Below are 20,477 nucleotides of genomic sequence, written 5' to 3'. Positions count from 1 at the left end.
AACCTGCTCTACATAGTGAGTCCCAGGCCAACCTGCTCTACATAGTGAGTTCCCAAGCCAGCAGTCTTCTGAAGTCTTTACCAAGGTTAAGAAAATGTTGCTTAGAGAAGTGTTTAGTGTGTCTTTCTGGAGTATATGAAATTTTAGATCATGTAAAGAAATCTAAGAAAGCCAACAGTCTGGAGGAAATGTCTCCAGAGGGACTTACATTTCAGTAGGAACTCTATCTTCTTGCCATAGACCACCTAGAGTTTATACGCATGTGCAATTAGTACTTTCATTGTAAAGTGTTTGTGTTAGCTCTGCATTGGTATGTGTATATCGGTTTTAAAAGAAAGAAAGAAAGAAAGAAAGAAAGGAGAGAGAGAGAGAGGAAGGAAGGAAGAAAGGAAGAAAGGAAAAGGAGAAAAAGAAAAGATTTAATAAGCTATGTCCACGTAATTGGTTGATTATTATGACCAAATCATCCTCAAAGTTCATCATACTTAGAGTTTTGGTCTGGACCTAACGGGCCAAGTGTATTCTTATGTCCACATTCATTCTTGACACTAGCAATGTGTGCTAGATATGGAGCTCTTAAAAACAAACCCCAAAAAACCCAAAAAAGCAAAAACCACCTTCCTGCTCATGGTGGTGGTTTGCATATGTGTCCATGTGGTGTGTTGGGTGAAGAGGAGGTGGTGGGCACAGTGGTTGATTCAGCTGGCACTAGGTGACACTCCGGAATGCTTTCTTTTTTCTCCCAAGATAAATAGAACTTGGTTGGAAATGGCAGATAGCACTGTATGAAGCCTTTGATCACCGTATCACTCCTCAGATTTGGATTCCCTCTTCCTGTTTTGCTGTTTGCAGGGGACAGAATATATATTTAGAAAGAAGCATTGCTGCTTACTGTTTGTATAAAGTCAGTGTAGTTGTAACATAGGGAGACACAATGTAAAATACGTAAGAGGACATGCCCTGTGAAAATTGACCCTTGCTGTGCCTCTCTCCTGTCATCTCCTGTAGGTGGAAACAGCTGTGCAGAATGCCCGCAGTCGCTGGATACAGGAGCTGCCCATGCTTGCAGAGTACAAGGCTCTGCTCAGAGCCCAGCAGCAGGAGTGGGCAAAGCAGCAGGAGCTGGCTGTGGCCCATAGGGTAAGTGCTGTACAATTCTGTCACTGCGCTCCACCTCCACCGTGCTCCACTTTCACTGTGCTCCACCTCAACTATGCTCCACTTCTACTGTGCTCCCACCTCCACTGTGTTCCCATCTCCACTGTGCTCCACCTCTACTGTTCTCCCATCTCCACTGTCCTCCCACCTCCACTGTGTTTCACCTCTACTGTGCTCCCACCTCCACCATCCTACCCCCTCCACTGTCCTTCCCCCTCCACTGTCTTCCCACCTCCACCATCCTCCCCCCTCCACTGTGAACCCACCTCCTCCATCGTACCCCCTTTACTGTCCTTCTACCTTCTCTGTCCTCCCATCTTCATAGCCCTCCCACCCCTGCTCTGAAATGTGCACCAGCTCCTGGTGTTGACTTGTCACTGCACATTGAGCCTTAGCAGTGGAATCTTCTTATCTTACTATAGGGAAGACAGTACATCTCAGCACCTTAAACCTCTCCTTGTCAGGGATTGCTGTACTTAGACGTTATCTCTGCTTTATCAGCAGCTGTTGGTTGGGACTGAGAACAGGTCTCTGCTCCTCGTCATCCTTTCATACAGGTGAAGACTTCCTGGGTTGTCTGTAGTCCTAGAGCACAGTGTGTTCACTGTGTAAATACCCAGCTATCTGCTCTTTATAAAAATAAACCCAGATTTGCAGCCATCTGCCCTGTCCCCAACTTAATTTATGGGGCTTAAACTAATTCCAACCAAAAGGCAAGCAAGCTGAAAATAACTTTAAAGTTCGACCCAGTAATTCTAAATTTCATTTTGAAAAATAAAGGACTAGACTTTTTTACTGTTCTGGAAAAGGTATTGTAGTCCACACAACAGAATGCATTTGCAAGCAAAACCTGCCTTGAGTCACAGCAGCACAGTTCATAAAGACAGGCTTTAGGGACTGGCCCAGGAGGAGTAAATGTACAACAGATCGTTTGAAAGCCTGACAATGACCAGTGATTTGCTCCGTGGTCAGGGGCCTTGTGATTGATAGCCTGCTAACACTTTGGGAAAAGTAGTTTCAACCACCTGTGTATCATGGTGAACTTTAGGTCTGAAAAATGAAGCTGTGCGGCAGTGTATGTTTTAAGTCCAGCAGGTCTGTCGCTCACGTTGTCATCGGCCACAGAGAATGAAGCCACTATAAACCAGTAAATAAATGTCAGTGTTGTTTGCTAGGTAACACGCAGAACAAGAGTGTTATCTATGTTTGTGTGTCTGAAATATCTCAAAGGAAATCTTTCAGAGGGAAAGGGGTCACAGAAACAGTATGGTGCCGAGACCCCAAGGTCAGGGAAAGGAATAAAGCTGGTTAGACAGGAGAACACAGGAGCCTGAAGGTCCTCACGAATTCAGAAGGCACTCATACCTCAGCACTGAGGAGGCTGAGGCAGGAAGATTGCTACACACACACACACACACACACACACACACACACACACACATATCAGAGGAGATCCTTAAGTCTAGTATAAGCATCTTTTCACAGCCAGATTTATTTTCCCTTTCTCTTTGTATTTGAAATTGCTCGTTCATTTGTGAGGTTAGCCCAGTTACTTAGGAGTTGTTGATAGTAAAGACTGTCAGAGACTTCCAGGTATGTGCTGCTGTACCATGGGTACTGCTATACCTTTCAAATGTGTGCTGCTGTGTCTTTTAGCTATCACTTGCACTCTCTGAAGCTCAAGAGAAGTGGAAAAGTGAGCTGGAAAATATGAAGCCAAATGTAATGTCTGTCAAGGAGCTGGAGGAGAAAGTCCACTCTCTGCAGAAGGAACTGGAGTTGAAGGATGAGGAAGTCCCAGTGATTGTCAGAGCTGAGGTGGCTAAGGCCAGAACTGAGTGGAACAAAGAAAAACAGGAAGAAATCCACAAGATTCAAGAACAAAACGAGGAAGATTATCGGCAGTTTTTAGAGGATCATCGAAATAAAATTAATGAGGTGCTTGCAGCAGCTAAAGAGGACTTTGTGAAGCAGAAAGCTGAACTACTTCTTCAGAAGGAGACAGAATTCCAGGCATGTTTGGACCAGAGTCGCAAGGAGTGGACACTGCAGGAAGCCCAGCAGACACAAGTGGAAATCCATCAGTATGAGGAAGACATCCTCACTGTGCTTGCCTTTCTTCTAAGGGACACCCAGCTGGAGTACGGTGGGGACTCACAGGACAAGCAGCTTTTGGAAGTCATGTCAGCTTGTTCTTCCAAATGGATATCTGTACAGTACTTTGAGAGAGTAAAAGCCTGCATACAAAAAGCTCTGCACGATATGCTGTCCTTGCTTACAGACAGTGTCGCCTCAGAGCAGGAGAAGGTATGTTCTTAGAGCTGTTGAATGCCAAGTGTGCTTAGGATTGCAGAAGGCAAGGTTGTCTTGTCTCCATTTTACGATGAGTGGATTCAGATGTGTCTTTTCACTGATGATTTTACAAGCTTTATTGCAGCAGGTCTACTGGATTGATTACTTTTGTTGTTAGATTTTTTTTTTTTTTAAATTACTTCATAGCTCCATCACTATGAGGGAAGGGCATTTAGCCTCTAGACATCTTTTACTTAGACATGTATGTGTTATTTTTTTGGAAGGGCATAACATTTAGAAAGTAAGTAATTGTGTTCTTAACTGTTTCATTATATTAAGACACAGGGTTAGTTGCTCTTGTTTTGGTTTTCTTTTTTTTCTTCTCCAAAAGAGGTTAGAAGTCAATTTCTTGTCCTTGTGAATTTATATCCTACTTATACAAAAAGTGCCAATAAGATCCCAAAATTGTTAAAAAGAAACAATTAAACAAGAGGTTTGATTCATTTACTGAAATCCCTGGAGTCCAGTTTCATAAATGTCCCATGTGTGTGCTTACAGAATAAATTCCCTGTGTTCTTTTAGTCTTACAAATACTGCCTGAGAGCAGTTAAAACAGTCTGACCAATTTAGGATCACAGGGATGGGGCATTCGTGAAGATTTCAGAATCCTGTTGTAGTATATGGCCAGCCTGTTTTAGTGTTTAGGACCAGAAGTGGGGGAGTGTCTGATAAGATCCTTTGAGGAAGCTTTAGACATTAGAGTTTGGGTCTGGGAAGATGTCACCATTAAAGACTTTTCAAGGCCATTTTTGAGCATCTGGTGCTAATGCCTACTAGAAATGCTTATAAGCTGGGGATGGGTGTTCAGTGTGGGAGATAAATTAGTGAGTTGCTATGAGCAAGCCTGGGTTATGGGTTGGCCATCCAGAAAAAGAGAGTCTAGCTCCCTGGCCCAGCTCCTTAACCATGGTATCTGTTGTCCTGTCTGCATCCTACATATGAAAAGAGGACAGGACTTCAGAGTCAGAGGAACCGATGTGGTCAGCCCACCTCATCTTAGTATATATGCTTATTCTTTATTTTTACAACAGTGTTACTATTACATAGTTCCCAGCAATAAAAATGACTGGCAAGATCACGTCCCAAGAGCATTGCTTAATACTTCATTGAGGATATTGGGGGAAAAGAATTAAAATAAGAAAAATAGTTTTAGGAGTAGAGGTGAAGAAGGAATCATGCCAATGTTTTAAAAAAGACTCAAGGAGCCTTTAAAAGTAAAAAGGGACACCACCCTCACGGCTTGTGGTTATTCTAGATGTTTATTACATTCCTATTTAGATGCTCGGGAATTTGACTTTTCCTATAGTGAAAATGCAAAATTTCAAGGCTTTCTCATTTTCTGTCAATGCAAAATCCATCTGGAGCTCTTTCAGGGCTTCCAATTGCACAAGCAGTGGGAGCTCATCTGCGTGACCTATCTGGCTCGTGGCTGTGGACATGAGACAATCAGCTAAGAGTTTAGATGTTCACAGCTGTCCTTGGGTGGGTCAAATTCCATTCCTGAGGAAGATGACTTGAAACGCCTAATCTCCAGTCTGTCATAGAAGCAGTACGTGATTTGCTCCTTGAAGCCAATACAGCTCAGGACACTGAGGGCCAGTCAGTGATTCCACCTTTGCAATATACTTTCCATAAATACAAAAGACTGATTTATGGCTTATTAAACCCATAGGATTTAGAATTGCTCATGGAAATTAAATGGACCAAAAAAAAAAAAAAAAAAAAAAAAAAGCCTGCTAAGATGGAAAGGATGCAGGAAAATGAGAAAGACAATTTTTAAGAAAATATTTTATCAGGCGATACTAATAAAATAGTTCTTAATAGATAGAAGAAAAAGGAAATATTCTTGGGAGAATTTCAAGCAAATTTGAGACAGTGCTTTCTGTCTCCCTTCAGAGACAAGTGAAAGATAGATAGTGACACCACATGTTCTTTTTCTTTGATAGTAAGTAGGTGTCTGAAATCTGGAAATAGCGCTTTAAGAACCATTTAACTTAGTATAATACCTGTGAGTGATGGGCACGGAGAGCCTTCAGTACTAGCGAGGAAAGGGCTCGTGCCCTAGGTTCACTTCTGTAAGCATCCTCTGTCTGTAATCTGGCATTCAAGTGGTCTTTCCTACCTAGGAACAGAATATGTTAAAGTACTTATTTTGGATATGTTAGGAAGTAAAATATTTATATCATAGTGACTAGTAAAAGTGAAAGTGTGCTAGATTTTCAGGATTGATTCTGATACCATTCACTGTCTCCTGTCTTGTGGTATAGCCAGACAGGGAGGCCTGAGCATTGGCACATAGGATGCTATTCATAAGAGAGATGTCTCCTAGTTACTGCTGGCATTCAAGCAAGGTTGTTAACAGGCAGTGCTTTCTTTTTGTATTTTTAATATTGGAATTCTATGTCTTTATTCTTTAATGTTAGGATTTTAAACAACTATTTGTAGCTATTTCCCCAGGCATTAAGTATGAAGACAATTTATTTCAGAGAAAGGTGGTCAAGAGCTCTGCAGACGCTGTCAGCTGGAACACTAGCCAAGGAGACTCTGCGGTCCCAGTGCCCCTTCCTGACTCCACCTCTGTACGCTGTGCTCAGTCCTCGGCCTGGCTGGAAACAGAAGCGGAAACTGGTACTGATTTTGTTTCCTGTCTAGATTACAGTTTTATTCAGGGGCAGGGCTCACTTAGACCCTCTTCCATCCTGACGTGCTTCCTTCCATTCAACAATGATTCTTACAAAGTGAAGAGAGAGCATTGCATAGAGCAGTCAGACGGTCTGAGCTGTTGAGGAGCCGAGCTTTTACATACGAGAACTGCTATAGTAAATACTGGGGAGTGTGCATTCAGTTCACTTCAGTTTACTTCAGTGTTTCTCTCTTTTTTAATTAAAATACAATTACATCATTTAGCTTCTCCCGCACCTCCCTTCATTCCCTCCTTCCTTTTACTTTATTATTATTGGGGTGTGTGTGTATGTGTGTGTACTAATAGATAAATGCAACCTGTCGAGTCTATTTGGTGTTGCTGATGTGTATTTGATTTAAGGGCAGACCATTTAGTATTGGATAGTCAAAGCACTCATTCCTGGGAAAGACTAATTTACTCATTCTCTTTCTCCCTCCCTCCCCCATCCCTTTCTCCTTCCCTCCCTCTCTCTTGCATTCCTCAGTTGCCTACAGTCCTTAGTTAGGTGTGGGGCCCTGTGAGGCATACCTTATCTACTCTGGTATGTCACCTGGTATTGTAATGTTCAGGCCTTGTGGAGATTTCCTTAGTGTAGCTTCCCTGTCATATCTAGAAAACATAATCTTTCAGCAGACTTCCCCATTTCTGTGATGTTCCCTGAGCCATGGGAGCTGTGTTGCAGATGAATCATTTAGAAATGGGTGCCCCACAAGTAGCTGTTCTCTGCGTTTTGAGCAGTTGTGGCTTCTACAAAAGGATATTCTTTGAGGAGGGGTGAGAGCTTCATTTATCTGTGGATGTAAGGATGGGCATTTGCCAGTTAGTAATTATCCTGGCTTAGGAAAGTGGCAGTGGTAGATTTTCTAAGATCCACGACCTCACTAGCCACAGTGGTTGTTGGCTAGGTTACAGCACTGGGCATGACTTCCTCCTGCTAAGTGGGCCTCAGGTCCAGTTCCAGAGCTCTTACTTACTACCACATTGTAGCGCGCTGTTGCACTTTTAGGAATATCTCGCCATGTTGCTCAGTGTTGTGGTTTGTAGGATGAGCTGGGTAGGAGGTTCGACTGCTGTCCTCCCTTGACAGCTTGTGTATCAACATCTGGTACTGAGAAAGCTCGTTTTCAGGGAGGAGACCTGCAGTTGGGATCCAGCTCAAATCCCCAGAGTGTGTGTTGTCTTCAGCATTAAGGACTTACCTTCAACTCTGGGGAGCCGCCCAGGGCAGTGTAAGTAGCTGTATTGTTTGGGAGTCTCTTGGACTAACTTGACAACTAAAACTCAAAAGATTTCTTCTGCCTGGTACTGGGCTTTTGTTAGATCTATGACTCGTGGGAGGTCATTATCTCCCCATGTATCATAACTTCACTTATATTGTGTATATGTATATGATACGTATGTTTATGTGTGTGTGTGTGTGGCTACATGTGTGTGCACACATACATGTATATAGCATTCGGTAAATATACAATATGATTCTTTATGGTTATTTCAAACATCTTTAGTATTTTATTTATCCATTCTCTCTTCCGTATTGTCCCTCTCTTCCTCCCCATTTATCCCATTTCCTCGGTTGTTTCTCCTTTTACATTTTTATGTTTTCCATGTATATGTGTGCATATGTACATGCAGTGGTAGAGTAGGGACACGTGGACTGTAATGCGAGTGGAGGTCAAAGGATACCTTTATAGTCTGCTCTCCTTCTATGGTGTCTGGGGATGAAACTCAGGTAGTCAGGCGTGTGCAGCAAGTGTTTCACTATGGGGCCATCCTGCCAGCATTTTATCGTGGCAGTCTTTCTGATAGATTTTGACGGTTGTTTTAGTTGTGCAGAATTTAGGACAGGAGTGATGCTGCTCTATCTGCTTCTAATGCACAGCAAAGTTCAGGGTAATGTGTAAACATTTGATGCAGTAAGATTTTAACGTTTTCAAATAACATCATTTACATTTAAAAATTTTTAAATTTATATGTGTGAGTATTTTGCCTGCTTTTCCATCTGTCTACCACAGAAGCCAGAAGAGGGCATCAGATCTCCTGGAACTGGGGTTCCAGACAGTTGTGAGCCCCATATGGGTGCTGGGAATCAAACCCATGTCCTCTGGAAGAACAGCCAGTGTGCTAAACTGCAGAGTCACATTAGGAAAGCCCTGCAAAGTCCTTTATAGTACCTACTTCCAGAAGTTACCACAGGGGATCTTAGATTTGGATACACTTTCCTAATCTTATTATTCTTAAGTAATTTTAACTGATGATGAAATATTTTGATACATACCAACACCATAAATAGCATGTAGGTAAGTAGGCAAGCTAACAGCCATGAACTCATCATTTGATAAGCAATAGAATTCTGGTCTGCAGTCCTCTCCTTCAGCTCCTCCCACAGCGTCTCCCAGGCTGTGCTAACAAATCTGATTTCAAAAGCCTTTTTGTTGCTTTTATTGACACACATGCATGTGTGTGTGTGTGTATTTAAACATTATAAAATTAATTGATGCACATTATATTCTTGTAATCTGAGTTTTTCTCTACCTGATATCATGCCACTAAGACTTTTCTATGTGCTGACATTCCAGTTCATCCATTCTTTTTTTTTTTTTCCAAGATTTATTTATTTATTATATGCAAGTACACTGTAGCTGTCTTCAGACACTCCAGAAGAGGGCGCCAGATCTCGTTGCGGATGGTTGTGAGCCACCATGTGGGTGCTGGGATTTGAACTCTGGACCTTCGGAAGAGCAGTCAGGTGCTCTTACCCACTGAGCCATCTCACCAGCCCCAGTTCATCCATTCTTATGCATATAGACTGTTGTACTGTTCGCAGAGGTTACAGTTTATATATTTCTTGTCAGTAGACATTTTTGCCTGGTTTTTAGTTTCTCCATCAGCATCCTAGGTGTGGGCTCCACATGCTGCACCAGTGTGATGCTTCTGTGACTGTGTTTATGAACAGAAACGGCATCATTGAAAAGAAGTGGGGCAGTCAGGAGGGCGACAAGTGACGTCACTGAACCTCTGGCTCTGAAGTGCTCCCCAGGCTCACCCCATGCTCACCCCGCGTCTGCTTTCTCCTCTAGCACAGCATTTACAGTTGTAGCTACCTATCTTTCCTAACACTTTTGTATATCATTTTAACTTTGTAAATTCTATGTGTTACTGGGAGCAATATTTTTATATATTGTGTTCTTACTGTATGCCAGATACTATCTCAAAGGATTTTGTTTATGGCTCCCAAACATTTTAAATAAATTTTCAAATTTGGAGATAATTTCAAACTTGCAAAAAGGTTGTTACAAAAATAAAAATAATTTCATAGAACACTCATTTAGCTAGCTGTAGCTATTGAGGACTTTTTTTCACTCACCACACACACACACACACACACACACACACACACATTCACTCATTCTAGAACTATCTGAGGGTGTGGTACATTACATACATTGTGATATTTTATATCTACATGCCTCAGTTTGTGTTTTCTAAGAATAGGGATTTCCTCTTCCATACTCTTTTTTTTTTTTTTAATGCAAAACGCAAGAGGGATTTATTGTTTCCATGCATTGGGGTCATCCCAGACCCAAAGGAGAGGCAGCAACCCCTAGCAGCCTGTTTGGCCAGTTTTTATATGGTTTCCAGGGGCGGAATAGAGCATCAGCACCTAAGCACAATATGATTGGTGGAGCAGTGCACCCTTTAAACTGATTGGTCTTTAGGGAATGAGGTAGTAGGGGCTTACTCAGCATCTCCCTTCTGGCCTATGTGCTCTCTGACCTGTCTCTTCTAGGAGGGGATGGGTCCAGTGGAATTTTGGAAAACTCTAAAGGTCTGAGCTGACCTCTTCATTCCCTCTTTTCTTTGTGCAAGTTTCAATCCTGAAGCTATTGCTGGTGTTCTGATAGCTCATACTCCTGGTCTTCTGTATCTAGTTCTCTGTATCTTCTGCTTTAAGAGCATTAGCTGTACTGTACCTATGCATTCCTTAACAAAAGCGACCAAGCAGTTCAAAATGTAGGGGCCAAAAGTCAACAATAGCAGGAGAGCAGTTAGGGATCTTAACAAGGTGGATATGAGGGTGGTTAACCAAGGGAGGAGTTAAACCAGGACTCGAACCAGCCCTGGCTCTGTTCACTTTCTCTCTTCTGCTTGGCTAGCCCTTGTCTTACCTGGGCCATTGACTCTTTAACAACCCCGGAATGGTCTATATAAAAGCAGTACTCCTCAGCTAAGGCAGCACGTAGCCTGCAAGGAGCACGTTGAGGACCGTGCACACAGACTCTCATTAAAGCGTTCTCGTAGGTGTGCTGCTCACTGCTGACTCTTGCCTCAGTCCTCAGTCTCTTTACTGTACTCTTTGCAAAATGATAATTTTTCCAACTCCAAACATGTCTCTGTATTTACCAGTCTTTGCTTACTGGACCACCCATCCCACTACTTATCTATCTACCCATCTGTGTCTTTATTTGTATGATCCACAGATTTTTATTGGTCAATACCTTGCTTACAAATCACTAGTGTATTTAATTGCTGCTTAAATTGCCCAGATTCCTCTAGGGAGACCCTTCAGATTATTACCTCTGTCCTTGTTCTATGCTCATAATTTTTGGTTCTTTTCTTACTTTCTGGCTTAGCAAGATGTTTCTGTTTTATTTTGTATATACCACGTTCTATTTTTGAGGTTTGCCATTTCTTGAAAAGTTCTAGTTCTCTTTATTAAGATCTGGGCATTAGGCTCTAATTTTAAACTGGATGCTATTATCGAGTTTTGTGTGTCAAACGTTAAGCTTTATGGAGGCTAAGAAACCATCCAGCAAATCGTGGAACTGGAGCTAGACCCCTCCTCTTTCCTGAGTACTGCTCTTGCAATTATGCTGTGGCCTTTGTTGTGTGTTCTGCCATCTGGATTCCTTTTTTCTTGCTTGCCCTTAACCCAAACAGTTTTATAAAAAGGTCTTGTATCATTTAATTTTTTTTTATTTTACAGATAAAAAGATGTGTGAGATTAAAGGTTTATGCTGTGGACACTGCTTTCAAGAACTTGCAAAGGAAAAGCGAGAGTGTCAGGATCTGAGAAGGCAACTGGAGAAGTGCCGTAGGCACCTTCAGCATTCAGAAAGGACACACAAGGCCACAGTGGAGAAACTTGGAGGTTAGCTTGTCAGGCTCACTGCCACTGTAGGAGGCTGGCGAATCCTGGCTGAAAAGTTCAGATGGAGTGTTTTGTTGATATGGGCACCAGTTCATTTTTGGGGTCAATATAGTCCAGTGTTGATCTGTATTTACTAATTGAATTAAGACATGGAAGGCCTAAGTTTGTGTCAGATAGTGCTGTGGGCCCTGGAAATTGAGCTTTGCTCTGGGAGGTGGAACAAGCATAAAAAAAGCGTGTGGTCTGGGCCAGCTTATATCCAGTCTACTTGAGCATGCTGTCAGGGTTATCTGCTACCGTGGCCCATCGCCTGTCTGAGCTGTTGGCTTTACACGTTCCTCCATCTTCCTCTTCACCGCTAGCCTTCGCCTGTTCTCTTGAGTCTACGTTTGAAATGTTCCCAGTTGTCTTCTTTGCCTCTGGCCCATCACTCTGGTCGTGTGGACTTGACCCTGCTTGTTCCTCCTTGGTCTGACTTTCCTGCTTTAGGATTAACTCACAAAATGCTGTTCCTGCAAAATCCTCTTTGGTTTTCCCAACTGCAAGAAGTGGGCACAGCTGTGTGGTCCTGTGTTTCTGCTTGGCTTTCTCTTCTCTCTACTGCCTTTTTTTATTCTACTTGCCGGAGGCCATCCAAACTCTTTCTTGAAGATATGGGCTATGCCTCATCTTATTTATCTTCAGAGTCATAGTACCCACAATATACTACACAGTAAATGTTTGAATTAATAATAATAATAATAATAATAATAAACCCAAAACCTGAATACCAGGGTCTCAAACACTTTATTGTTGGACCCCTGCTCAGTAACTGTAATTCATGTACAGTAATCTTAATACTGTATACTGCGATCACGAAATAGCTATTTATTTATTTATTTATTTATTTATTTATTTAGAAACAGAATCTCATTATATAGTCCTGGCTAGCCTGGAACTGGTTTGTAGGCTAAGTTAGCCTTGGCTTCACAGAGATCCGCCTCCTTCAGCCCCTGAGCTCTGAGATGGAAGCCATCAGTCACCACACCTGGTATAAAGTAGTCAGTTTGCACCAGGGCTTTTGAAGCCTATATTTTGAATAATTCACAGGCTCCAGGGAAAGTGGTGCTTCTTGGAAAACCACTGGCTGAGGAAAGGGCCAGGGCCAGAACTTAAGTAAGGCATTTGATAATTGTAGCTACATGTATAAATCTACTTGTCTATCAGTCTGTTATGTGAAATCTGCAGGTCTGCTTGTTTGTTTTAAGTTCCTTTTTGATAGCATTTACTGGAAAGTAACAGGGCAGGTGTGAAATGGCTTGTGTCTTAGTTCCTAGAGTCTGCTGGTGGGTGGCTTTGCTCAGTTACTGAGCATTGATATTGCCAGGTCTCGAAGAGGTCTTATGTGCTTGTTGTTTTACCCATGGTGTAATCTAAAAGGTACCTAACACTGTCCTCATTTTACACGTGGGACAAACTCAGGCTCAGAAAGAGGAGTTTGCTCAGGCTCGTCCCACTCGTGCTTAAGTACCCGCACGGCACGCTTCATAGCCCCTAGGCTCTTGTCAGCCTCCCCTGAACACCTTACACTATTTTTTTAAAAATGATACCTACTTTAGATTATTTTCTTTTTATTTTATATTGAGGTTCTTGCTCAAAAATGGTTTATATGGACATAAACTCTAAGCTAGGAGCCAAGCATATGTAGAATTAGGAAACCCAGTGGGGAATGCAGCTCAGTGGTAGAGCTCTTGCATGTCCTGTGCAATGCTGAGTTTTAGCCATTGTACTGCAACAAACAAACAAACAAACAAACAAAGCAGACCCGTTCTGGAGAGCTTCCAGTTAGCTGGGAAGCTCGCACATGCACACCAGACAGCTAGACGTGAGGTTCAGGATGTGGACAGTGGAGATGAAGATGAAACAGGTTTTAGATGCTCAGAAAACCGTGTAAAGGGAAGGGTGAGTCTGCCTGAGGAGTGAGAGCTGGGAAGGAGGCATCCCCTCTGAAGCACCTGCGTGGGAACTGGAGGAAGGTGGCAGACTAATGCTAACTTTCTGTTGCAGAGGAGAACAGCAGGGTGGTTGAAGAATTAATAGAGGAGAACCATGACATGAAGAATAAACTGGAGACACTGAGGGCCCTTTGCAGAACGCCACCACGGTAAATGCGTGGGTCATGCAAGCCTTAATAGTAGGAGAAATGTCACCCTTAATAGTTGTTATTCTACTTAAAATATAGTCACAGGAAAGGCTGATATTGTTCTGTTGTTGTATGTCACTTAGGCTATATATATATATATATATATATGATGTGTACGATGTTAAAAAAAAATGGGATTTGGGGGTTATTATAACCTTCACTAGCATGATTAGAGAAACATTTCCCTGTGTTCCTAGGAGCCTCCTACAATGTGCCCTTCAGTAGCTCTGTATATTTTCATCATGTGGATTTGCAAATATTTACTGAGGCAGTCATAATGTTGATTTCCTTTGTGTTGTTTTTGAGACAAGACTTAATGTCTCACAAGGCTAGCCTCAAATGTAGCTCAAGATTACCTTGTTTCAGCCTCAGTCCAGTGAGTGCTGGGATTATCCGTGTGTGCTATCATACTTGGTTTCTGGGGATGGAGCCCAGGGCTTCGTGAGTGCTAAGTGAGCACCCTCCTAACAGCTTCCTCCCTGGCGTTCCTCTGACTTGACATAACAGAACCGTGGCAGCTCCCTTGTGTGAAGTCCTGGGACAGCTCGGTGGTCTTATAGATTATAAATTCCAAGTGAAGCTGTCTACTCATAGCTTCTGTGGTCTACCATCCTGTGTGTTATTAGGTCACTGTCTGCAGGAGCCGCTGAGAGTGCTGGGCCGCCATGCAGTGGGCAGGCCTTGGAAGAACTCCGCGGGCAGTACATTAAAGCTGTGAGAAAAATTAAACGTAAGTCTGAAGAGATCCTCAGGATCCTTGCTGGCGCCGGCCTTTACGCTGTCGTGGAGTGGAAACTCGGGGTTTGCCTTTTTCTTCAGCCTTAGCAGAGATTGTTAATGCCACCTCAAATTACACAGTAATGGATTAATTTACCTAACTGACACAAGCAGGTTAGGATGTTTTTTTTTTTTTTTAAAAAAAACATTTATTTTCATTTTATGTATCTCTCTATGTGTATCTGTGTGTATCTGTGGACGCAAAAGATGGAGTCATCCTCTGGCTCTAGAGTTTGAGATGGTTATGGGCCACTGTGTGGGTGCTGGGAACAGAAGCCTGCACCCTTGGAAGAGCAGCCAGTGCTCTTAGCCATCTCTCTAGCTCCCACGAGTAGTTACTTTTATATTGTTGATTATCACTTTTTAGTTTTTGTTTAGACATTAGAATCAAACTCTCTTAAAATGTAATGTCCTTACAGCATAAGTAAATTGTAGTAGAGAACATGCTACATGAAGACTGGGGTATGCTGAGAGGCAGAACTTCTGCATCCTGTGCGGAGGGAGGGATGGAGCCAGGGAAGCGGGGAGGAGGTGGCACCTGAGTCAGATCAGCAGTACCTTCTACTGTAGGCTCAGGAGCTGGGAAGAGGAATCCAGTCAGTGTCATTTTTCCTTATTTCAAACAGCTGTGAATTTGCCAGGGCTTTGCCAGTTCTGTCCACCTTGTAAGAGCATCTCTGGGGTGTCTCCAGAGTAAACACTCCTGTGTTCTAACTGTAAAAGTGCATGACACTGGTGTTCTCATACAGTAGTCAGGGCTTACGTACAGAAACACACTTTCCTCCTAAAATTGCTTTCATTTTTAACAAGAGGCAGGAGAGGTCTCAGATTGTTTCTGCGGTGTTGCGTTTTCGAGTTGCTTGTAGATGTGAAAGGCCTGCGAGCTCTGTTTCTCAGTTGTCCTTTGTCCCAGCAAAGGGTGTAGTCAAAATAAACCAAGATTCTTTTCTGTTTTCTTTCTTTTTTTGTTAGTTAATGAATTAACTTTACATCCCAACCACAGTGTCCCCTCCCTCCTTTCCTCCCAGTCCTTCCTCCCCCTCCCCATTCCCCATCTACTCCTGTTTCTCTTCAGAAAAGAGGGGACCTCCCGTGAGTATCAACCAGCCAGCCTTGGCATATCCAGTTGCAGTATGACCAGGCACATCTTCTCCTGTTGAGGTTATACAAGGCAGCCCAGTAGGAGGAAAGGGTCCCAAAGTCAGGCAAGAGTCAGAGACATCCCCTGCTCGTGCTAACAAACCACTTACAAGCTTCCAGTGAAACCAAGCAGCCTTCGTCCTGACACAATAGGCATGGCATGCCTTAGTTATCTTTTAGAAGCTAAAATAAAGGCCATGTGGCAACCTCATTTTCATTTTCCCGTCTCAAGGAAGGAAAAGTGGAAGTGGACCCCAGTTAGCATTTGCACATATAACATGGAATTTTCAGATGCTTGCTGGCATTGACAGGCAGTTCCTGTGTGAGCTGGCATTCCTAGAATGTAGTCATAGATTTAGTTTTTAAGTTAGCTTTAACCGGAAGTAGTACAAATGGAAGCCATGTTGATGAAGAGAGAGGTACAGATGGTGGTTTTCGGTGAGTTTCCGAAAGGAGCGTGATTCCTCCCACTTTGCGGGACATCTTGTACCCCCCCCCCCCCCCCCCCCCGTGAGGGGATCACTGTCCATTAGTGCTGCTGAGCGCTGGCTAAGGATAGACTAGAGCCTTTCAGGCACAAGCATAGGTCTTCGCCCTTTCCCGTGTCACCTCTCTGCTCTCCTTCTGGGTATTTCTTTTCTCTTACCTGAGTCATGAGGAACAATAGAACACGTGCTTTCTGCTCGCTGCGTTCTTCTCTTCCCTGAGCCTTTTAGAATATGACAAAAGACATTGTTTTTCTTCCCCTGTGCAGCTGTCACCGTCTTAGGTTCCAAACTGCCATTGTGAAGTGTTCCATTCTAAAGAACATGAAACGTACAACGTTTAAACTATGCTTTCTTCACCTTATCTGCCAGAAGACTGGTCTGAAATTTGCCCTGCTGTCTTCGGAGAAACGGAAAATTGTGGGATTTTTTTCACCCCCTGCAGGTGACATGCTTCGATACATTCAGGAGAGCAAGGAAAGAGCTGCAGAGATGGTAAAAGCGGAAGTGTTGCGGGAACGGCAGGAAACTGCCCGGAAGATGCGCAATTATTACCTGAGTTGCCTTCAGCAGATCTTGCAGGATAATGGAAAGGAGGAGGGGTGAGTTCAGTGCACCCCGAGAGCCCCGACTGCACCAGGATGGTCATTTCCATATCCACAGAACTAGCTGTTTATATGATCAGTGCACCCCGTGAGTCCCAATTGCACCAGGACGGTGTGCTGTCATTTCTGTATCCACAGAACTGTTTATGTGATCATAAGAGAAGCTTAGGCTGGGCTTCTCTCACTATTGGCAGAGCTAGTAGGAAACAGTCCCAGGGCTGAGGAGTCTCGTGTTTTCTCATTTAAACTGTTTTAATTTTATATCCTGGAATTACCCACAGAGCTGAGAAAAAGATTATGAGTGCTGCTAGCAAACTCGCTACAATGGCGGAGTTGCTGGGGACGATTGCGGAGTCAGACTACAGAGTCAGGTGTGCCCAAGCAGGCCGCTCAGGTGAGTTCTCGGTCCACTTTATTTGGCTACCTGATGGTCTCTGTATAACACGGTTATGGCCATCCCAGGAAATGATGGACAGGTTTATAAATAATGACGGGTGAGAAAAGGCAAAATTATAACTGGGTTTTGACCAGAAACTTAGGAAACCTCTGAAATCAGAAAGGTAGCATTTGAGGAAATAGGGAACCTCGCCTCCAAACTATCCAGGTCAGAGCAACAGCAGGCCTATTTCACATGCGGAGCATGTGTCCCAGGAGAAGCAGTGGCTCATGGGTGTCTGTGGGTGATGAGCCGGCCGTGCAGAACAGCGCTGAGGTGGAGGCAGATTTTATTCCCTCCCCTCCTTTCCAGTTCCTTCCCCTCCCTTCTCCCCCCCCCCCATCTCCCTCCCCTTCCTTCCCACTCTGTTTCTTTTTTTCCTTCTGTAGTGTTGGGCTGAGTGGAAACAGGGCAGTGTTTTGAGTACCTGGACATCAGGGATGCACTGTTAGCCTCTGTACCCAGGGCATCAGCTGTCAGGTCTTTGTGCTTCCTTGCAACATATCTGTTCCCCTCTAGTCGTGCAGCACAGACCAACACTGCATTGAAGATATCTAAGAGATATCAAGAATCACTATATAGTTAAAGAACAGTGCCACCATGCAAGAAAGACCACAGAAGAAAGCTAAGAGAATATGAACTTAAGGCAAAAGAATACTCAAACAACAGAACCTGAAGATGTTCAGAAGTATAGTGAATATTCTTAGAAATGTGTAAACTTTAGGAACACCAACAAAGAAGTAGAAATGAATATATAACGTCCAAACTATCAGAAGAAATCTTTTCAAGAAAAAAATTTTAGTCTAATAAAATAAAAAAAGAAAACGAAAAAGCTAGAAAACACACATAGACATATAAAAAGTAGATTGCAATATCAGCAAGCACTGAATGGGGTAAGGCACTTCCCGTTTTTACAAGAACTCAGAAACCCTCAGTAATAGAGAATGATAATAAGCAGATGGAATAGGGCTATCGACTATAAAGGTAAATACAGAAGTGGACCATGGAGACTGTACATTAAAGGGGCAGGTCTCTCATGAGACTATAGCACAGCTTAGAGTCTGAAAAATAAACGCTGGTGGAAATGTAAGGAGAAACTGCTAAATTCTTAATTGGACACACTTAACATGTCTGTATGGAATTCAGCTTTAACCTTCTGGGCTCCTGGAAGCAGGGATTGTTCGGGCACCTGAAACCTTTCTCATAGAATCACAAGCGTTACTTGTGTAAGTTTTGGATTGGTGCACTTTAGGGACAAAAGGGCAGTGGCATGTAACAAGAAAGCAGTCTTCCTGTTTGGGGGCAAGGTCGTGAAAATCACATTTCCAGTAGAACCAGCTCCTGTCTGTCAACTCAGGGTTATAGGATCACTACTCTGAGACACAAGTCTTCAAACTTCACCCTGTGGCTGGTTTTCCTCTGATCTGGTTCAGGACACTGAACCAGAAACTTCGTGCTTGACCATCAGACTTGGAGCAATGTTGCACTGCAGTCAGCTCTTGAAGTGTAGAACCCACTAAGAAAGTTGATGGAAGAGCTGTGACTCCAGCTTGTGTCAAGATGACATAAACTAACATTTCAGCCACAAACCCACCATTTCTATGCATATGAATAAAGGAATATTTTAACTTGTTATTTACTTTTATTTTTACATTGATGCATTTTCTTTGATAATGCACAAAATTATAAATACATTGTTCCCTTTAGAGCATTAATTTCCCCTTAATTCTTGTGCTCCTAACTTTATGTTCCTTTGCACATAGTAGCACTTCCTTTGGCTTCAGAGATGCTGACGGGCACTGAAAGATCAGAAAGGAGTGGTGTGAATCACAATATCCCACATTACGTTGAAAGCAAACCAAACAGTGGAAAGACCCTCCCCAGGAGTGTATGTGAGCAGCTGCCTGGGAGGAAGTCTGCGCCCAGGTCACAGAGGCGGTTAGAGGAATCGAAGCACAGAGAGATGAGACCCATGGCTTCCACAGCTCTGCCTTCAGACTGTCACTGTGGGGATGCGAGTTGCAGGCACTCAGGCATCTTGGCAAAGGATGTTGCTCCTGTGTTTGTTCCATGCCAGGGGGAAGGAGGCTTTGATTTGCACGAGAAGAGAGATGCACTTGGAGCTGGCTCTGAGTCGCTGCTCTATTCAGCTGCTCACTCCTTCCTTGGAGGTGTTGAAAAGAACTCTTCTCCTAGATTCATCTCAGAGTCCAGGCACACAACCCTGAGAGGTCCCAGCGAAATGCCAAGGTTAAAGGCATTGATGTGTGGTTCTCTAACAGAAACTGAGAGTATTGCATCTGAGAAGAGTCAGGGATTGGGCTCTCAGGACTCTCCAGTGAAGGATGGCGTGGGGCCCAGCAGCTCTCCAGCCTGGCCTTCTGACAGTACTTTATCCTGTGGCAGTCCTGCAGTGCTGTTTCTTGGGGATGGGTCACAAAGGACTCAGGAGATGCTGGGGGACTCTGTTCAGTGGAAACAGTTCTCAGCAACCAGTTGTCTTCCAGATGCCCAGAAAAGTAATATGGTTTGTCGGAGTAGTCACACTCTAGATCTGCCCAAAGAAACCCTGCATTCCCAGCAAGGGAAGGCGGATGCAACTCTGGGACTCTCATCTCCACAGAGCACCGATATGTTAAAGACAGATCTCAGGAGACTCAGTGGCACAGGACCATCTTCATTGTGTCAGAAGCCTTTGATAAAGTTAACTGCTCCGATGCCCAGCCAACAGGATAGTGGCTTTGACAGCCCGCTTGAGTAATTATTTGCCTTATTTCAGAATAGTCATTAATTACTATTTAAACGGGAATCTGGATGGGAATACTTGATGCTAACAAACCATTGTGAGGTCTGCCTGCCAGTTCTCATGTATTTGATACCCTTGTATCTGAGTAAAGTATTCTCAGTTACTTGAGGCCCTTGCGCTGCCTTAATGTTGGAGGCCTGAGTGACGTGCTGTGTGCTCTGCTTCTGTGTGCTGCTTCATTCAGTTACTCAGCCCTCTACCTTTATATTTATATGCTGACTTATTTTTGAGTGTTAAAATACTTAATAAAATTGTGCATAATCTGAAGATTTGTCATGACTTATTTTGTAGTTTATAATCTAGAAATGGTATGTTGACATCATGTTTGAAATCGACACAAAAAAACAAAAACACACTACCCTTTGATTACTTGTGTGTTTGACCAGCCAGATGCAGTGTTTAAGCTCAACTCATAAATATCAATATGTTGTATATTACTTTTTTTTTTTTTTTTTTTTTTGGTTTTTCAAGACAGGATTTCTCTGTATAGCCCTGGCTGTCCTGGAACTTACTTTGTAGACCAGGCTGGCCTAGAACTCAGAAATCTGTCTTCCTCTGCCTCCTGAGTGCTGGGATTAAAGGCGTGTGCCACCACACCCGGCAATTTACTTTTCATTAATTTTCCTTGTGACTTGTTTTTGATTGGTGAGTTGTTTGGAAATGTCACTTTATTTTCAAGAATTTGGGGTCCCCTGCACCCCTGC

At 43.2% G+C, this 20,477-nt stretch overlaps 1 protein-coding gene across 6 annotated transcripts in view; it reads left to right on the top strand.

Annotated features, from left to right (window-relative positions):
- Cep152 (centrosomal protein 152) overlaps positions 1–20,036 on the top strand; it is a 60,167-nt gene extending 40,131 nt beyond the window's left edge. For 4 of the 6 annotated variants that reach the window (XM_029474501.1, XM_029474499.1, XM_029474498.1 and 1 more), the window contains 9 exons: positions 1,009–1,140; positions 2,815–3,465; positions 5,997–6,138; positions 11,178–11,342; positions 13,389–13,485; positions 14,151–14,254; positions 16,372–16,528; positions 16,813–16,925; positions 18,731–20,036. In XM_029474501.1, the coding sequence (XP_029330361.1) occupies positions 1,009–1,140; positions 2,815–3,465; positions 5,997–6,138; positions 11,178–11,342; positions 13,389–13,485; positions 14,151–14,254; positions 16,372–16,528; positions 16,813–16,925; positions 18,731–19,728 (2,559 nt within the window). In that variant the 3' untranslated portion in view covers positions 19,729–20,036. The remainder of the gene's footprint in view (positions 1–1,008; positions 1,141–2,814; positions 3,466–5,996; positions 6,139–11,177; positions 11,343–13,388; positions 13,486–14,150; positions 14,255–16,371; positions 16,529–16,812; positions 16,926–18,730) is intronic. The other 2 variants (XM_029474496.1, XM_029474497.1) reach the window with 2 other exon arrangements.
- Positions 20,037–20,477: the final 441 nt, after the last annotated feature.

The sequence above is a fragment of the Mus caroli genome, chromosome 2, assembly GCF_900094665.2.
Source record: "Mus caroli chromosome 2, CAROLI_EIJ_v1.1, whole genome shotgun sequence".
Lineage (NCBI taxonomy): Eukaryota > Metazoa > Chordata > Mammalia > Rodentia > Muridae > Mus > Mus caroli.
Note: the sequence above shows the minus strand (reverse complement) of the source record. Positions and strands in the feature narration are given on the sequence as shown.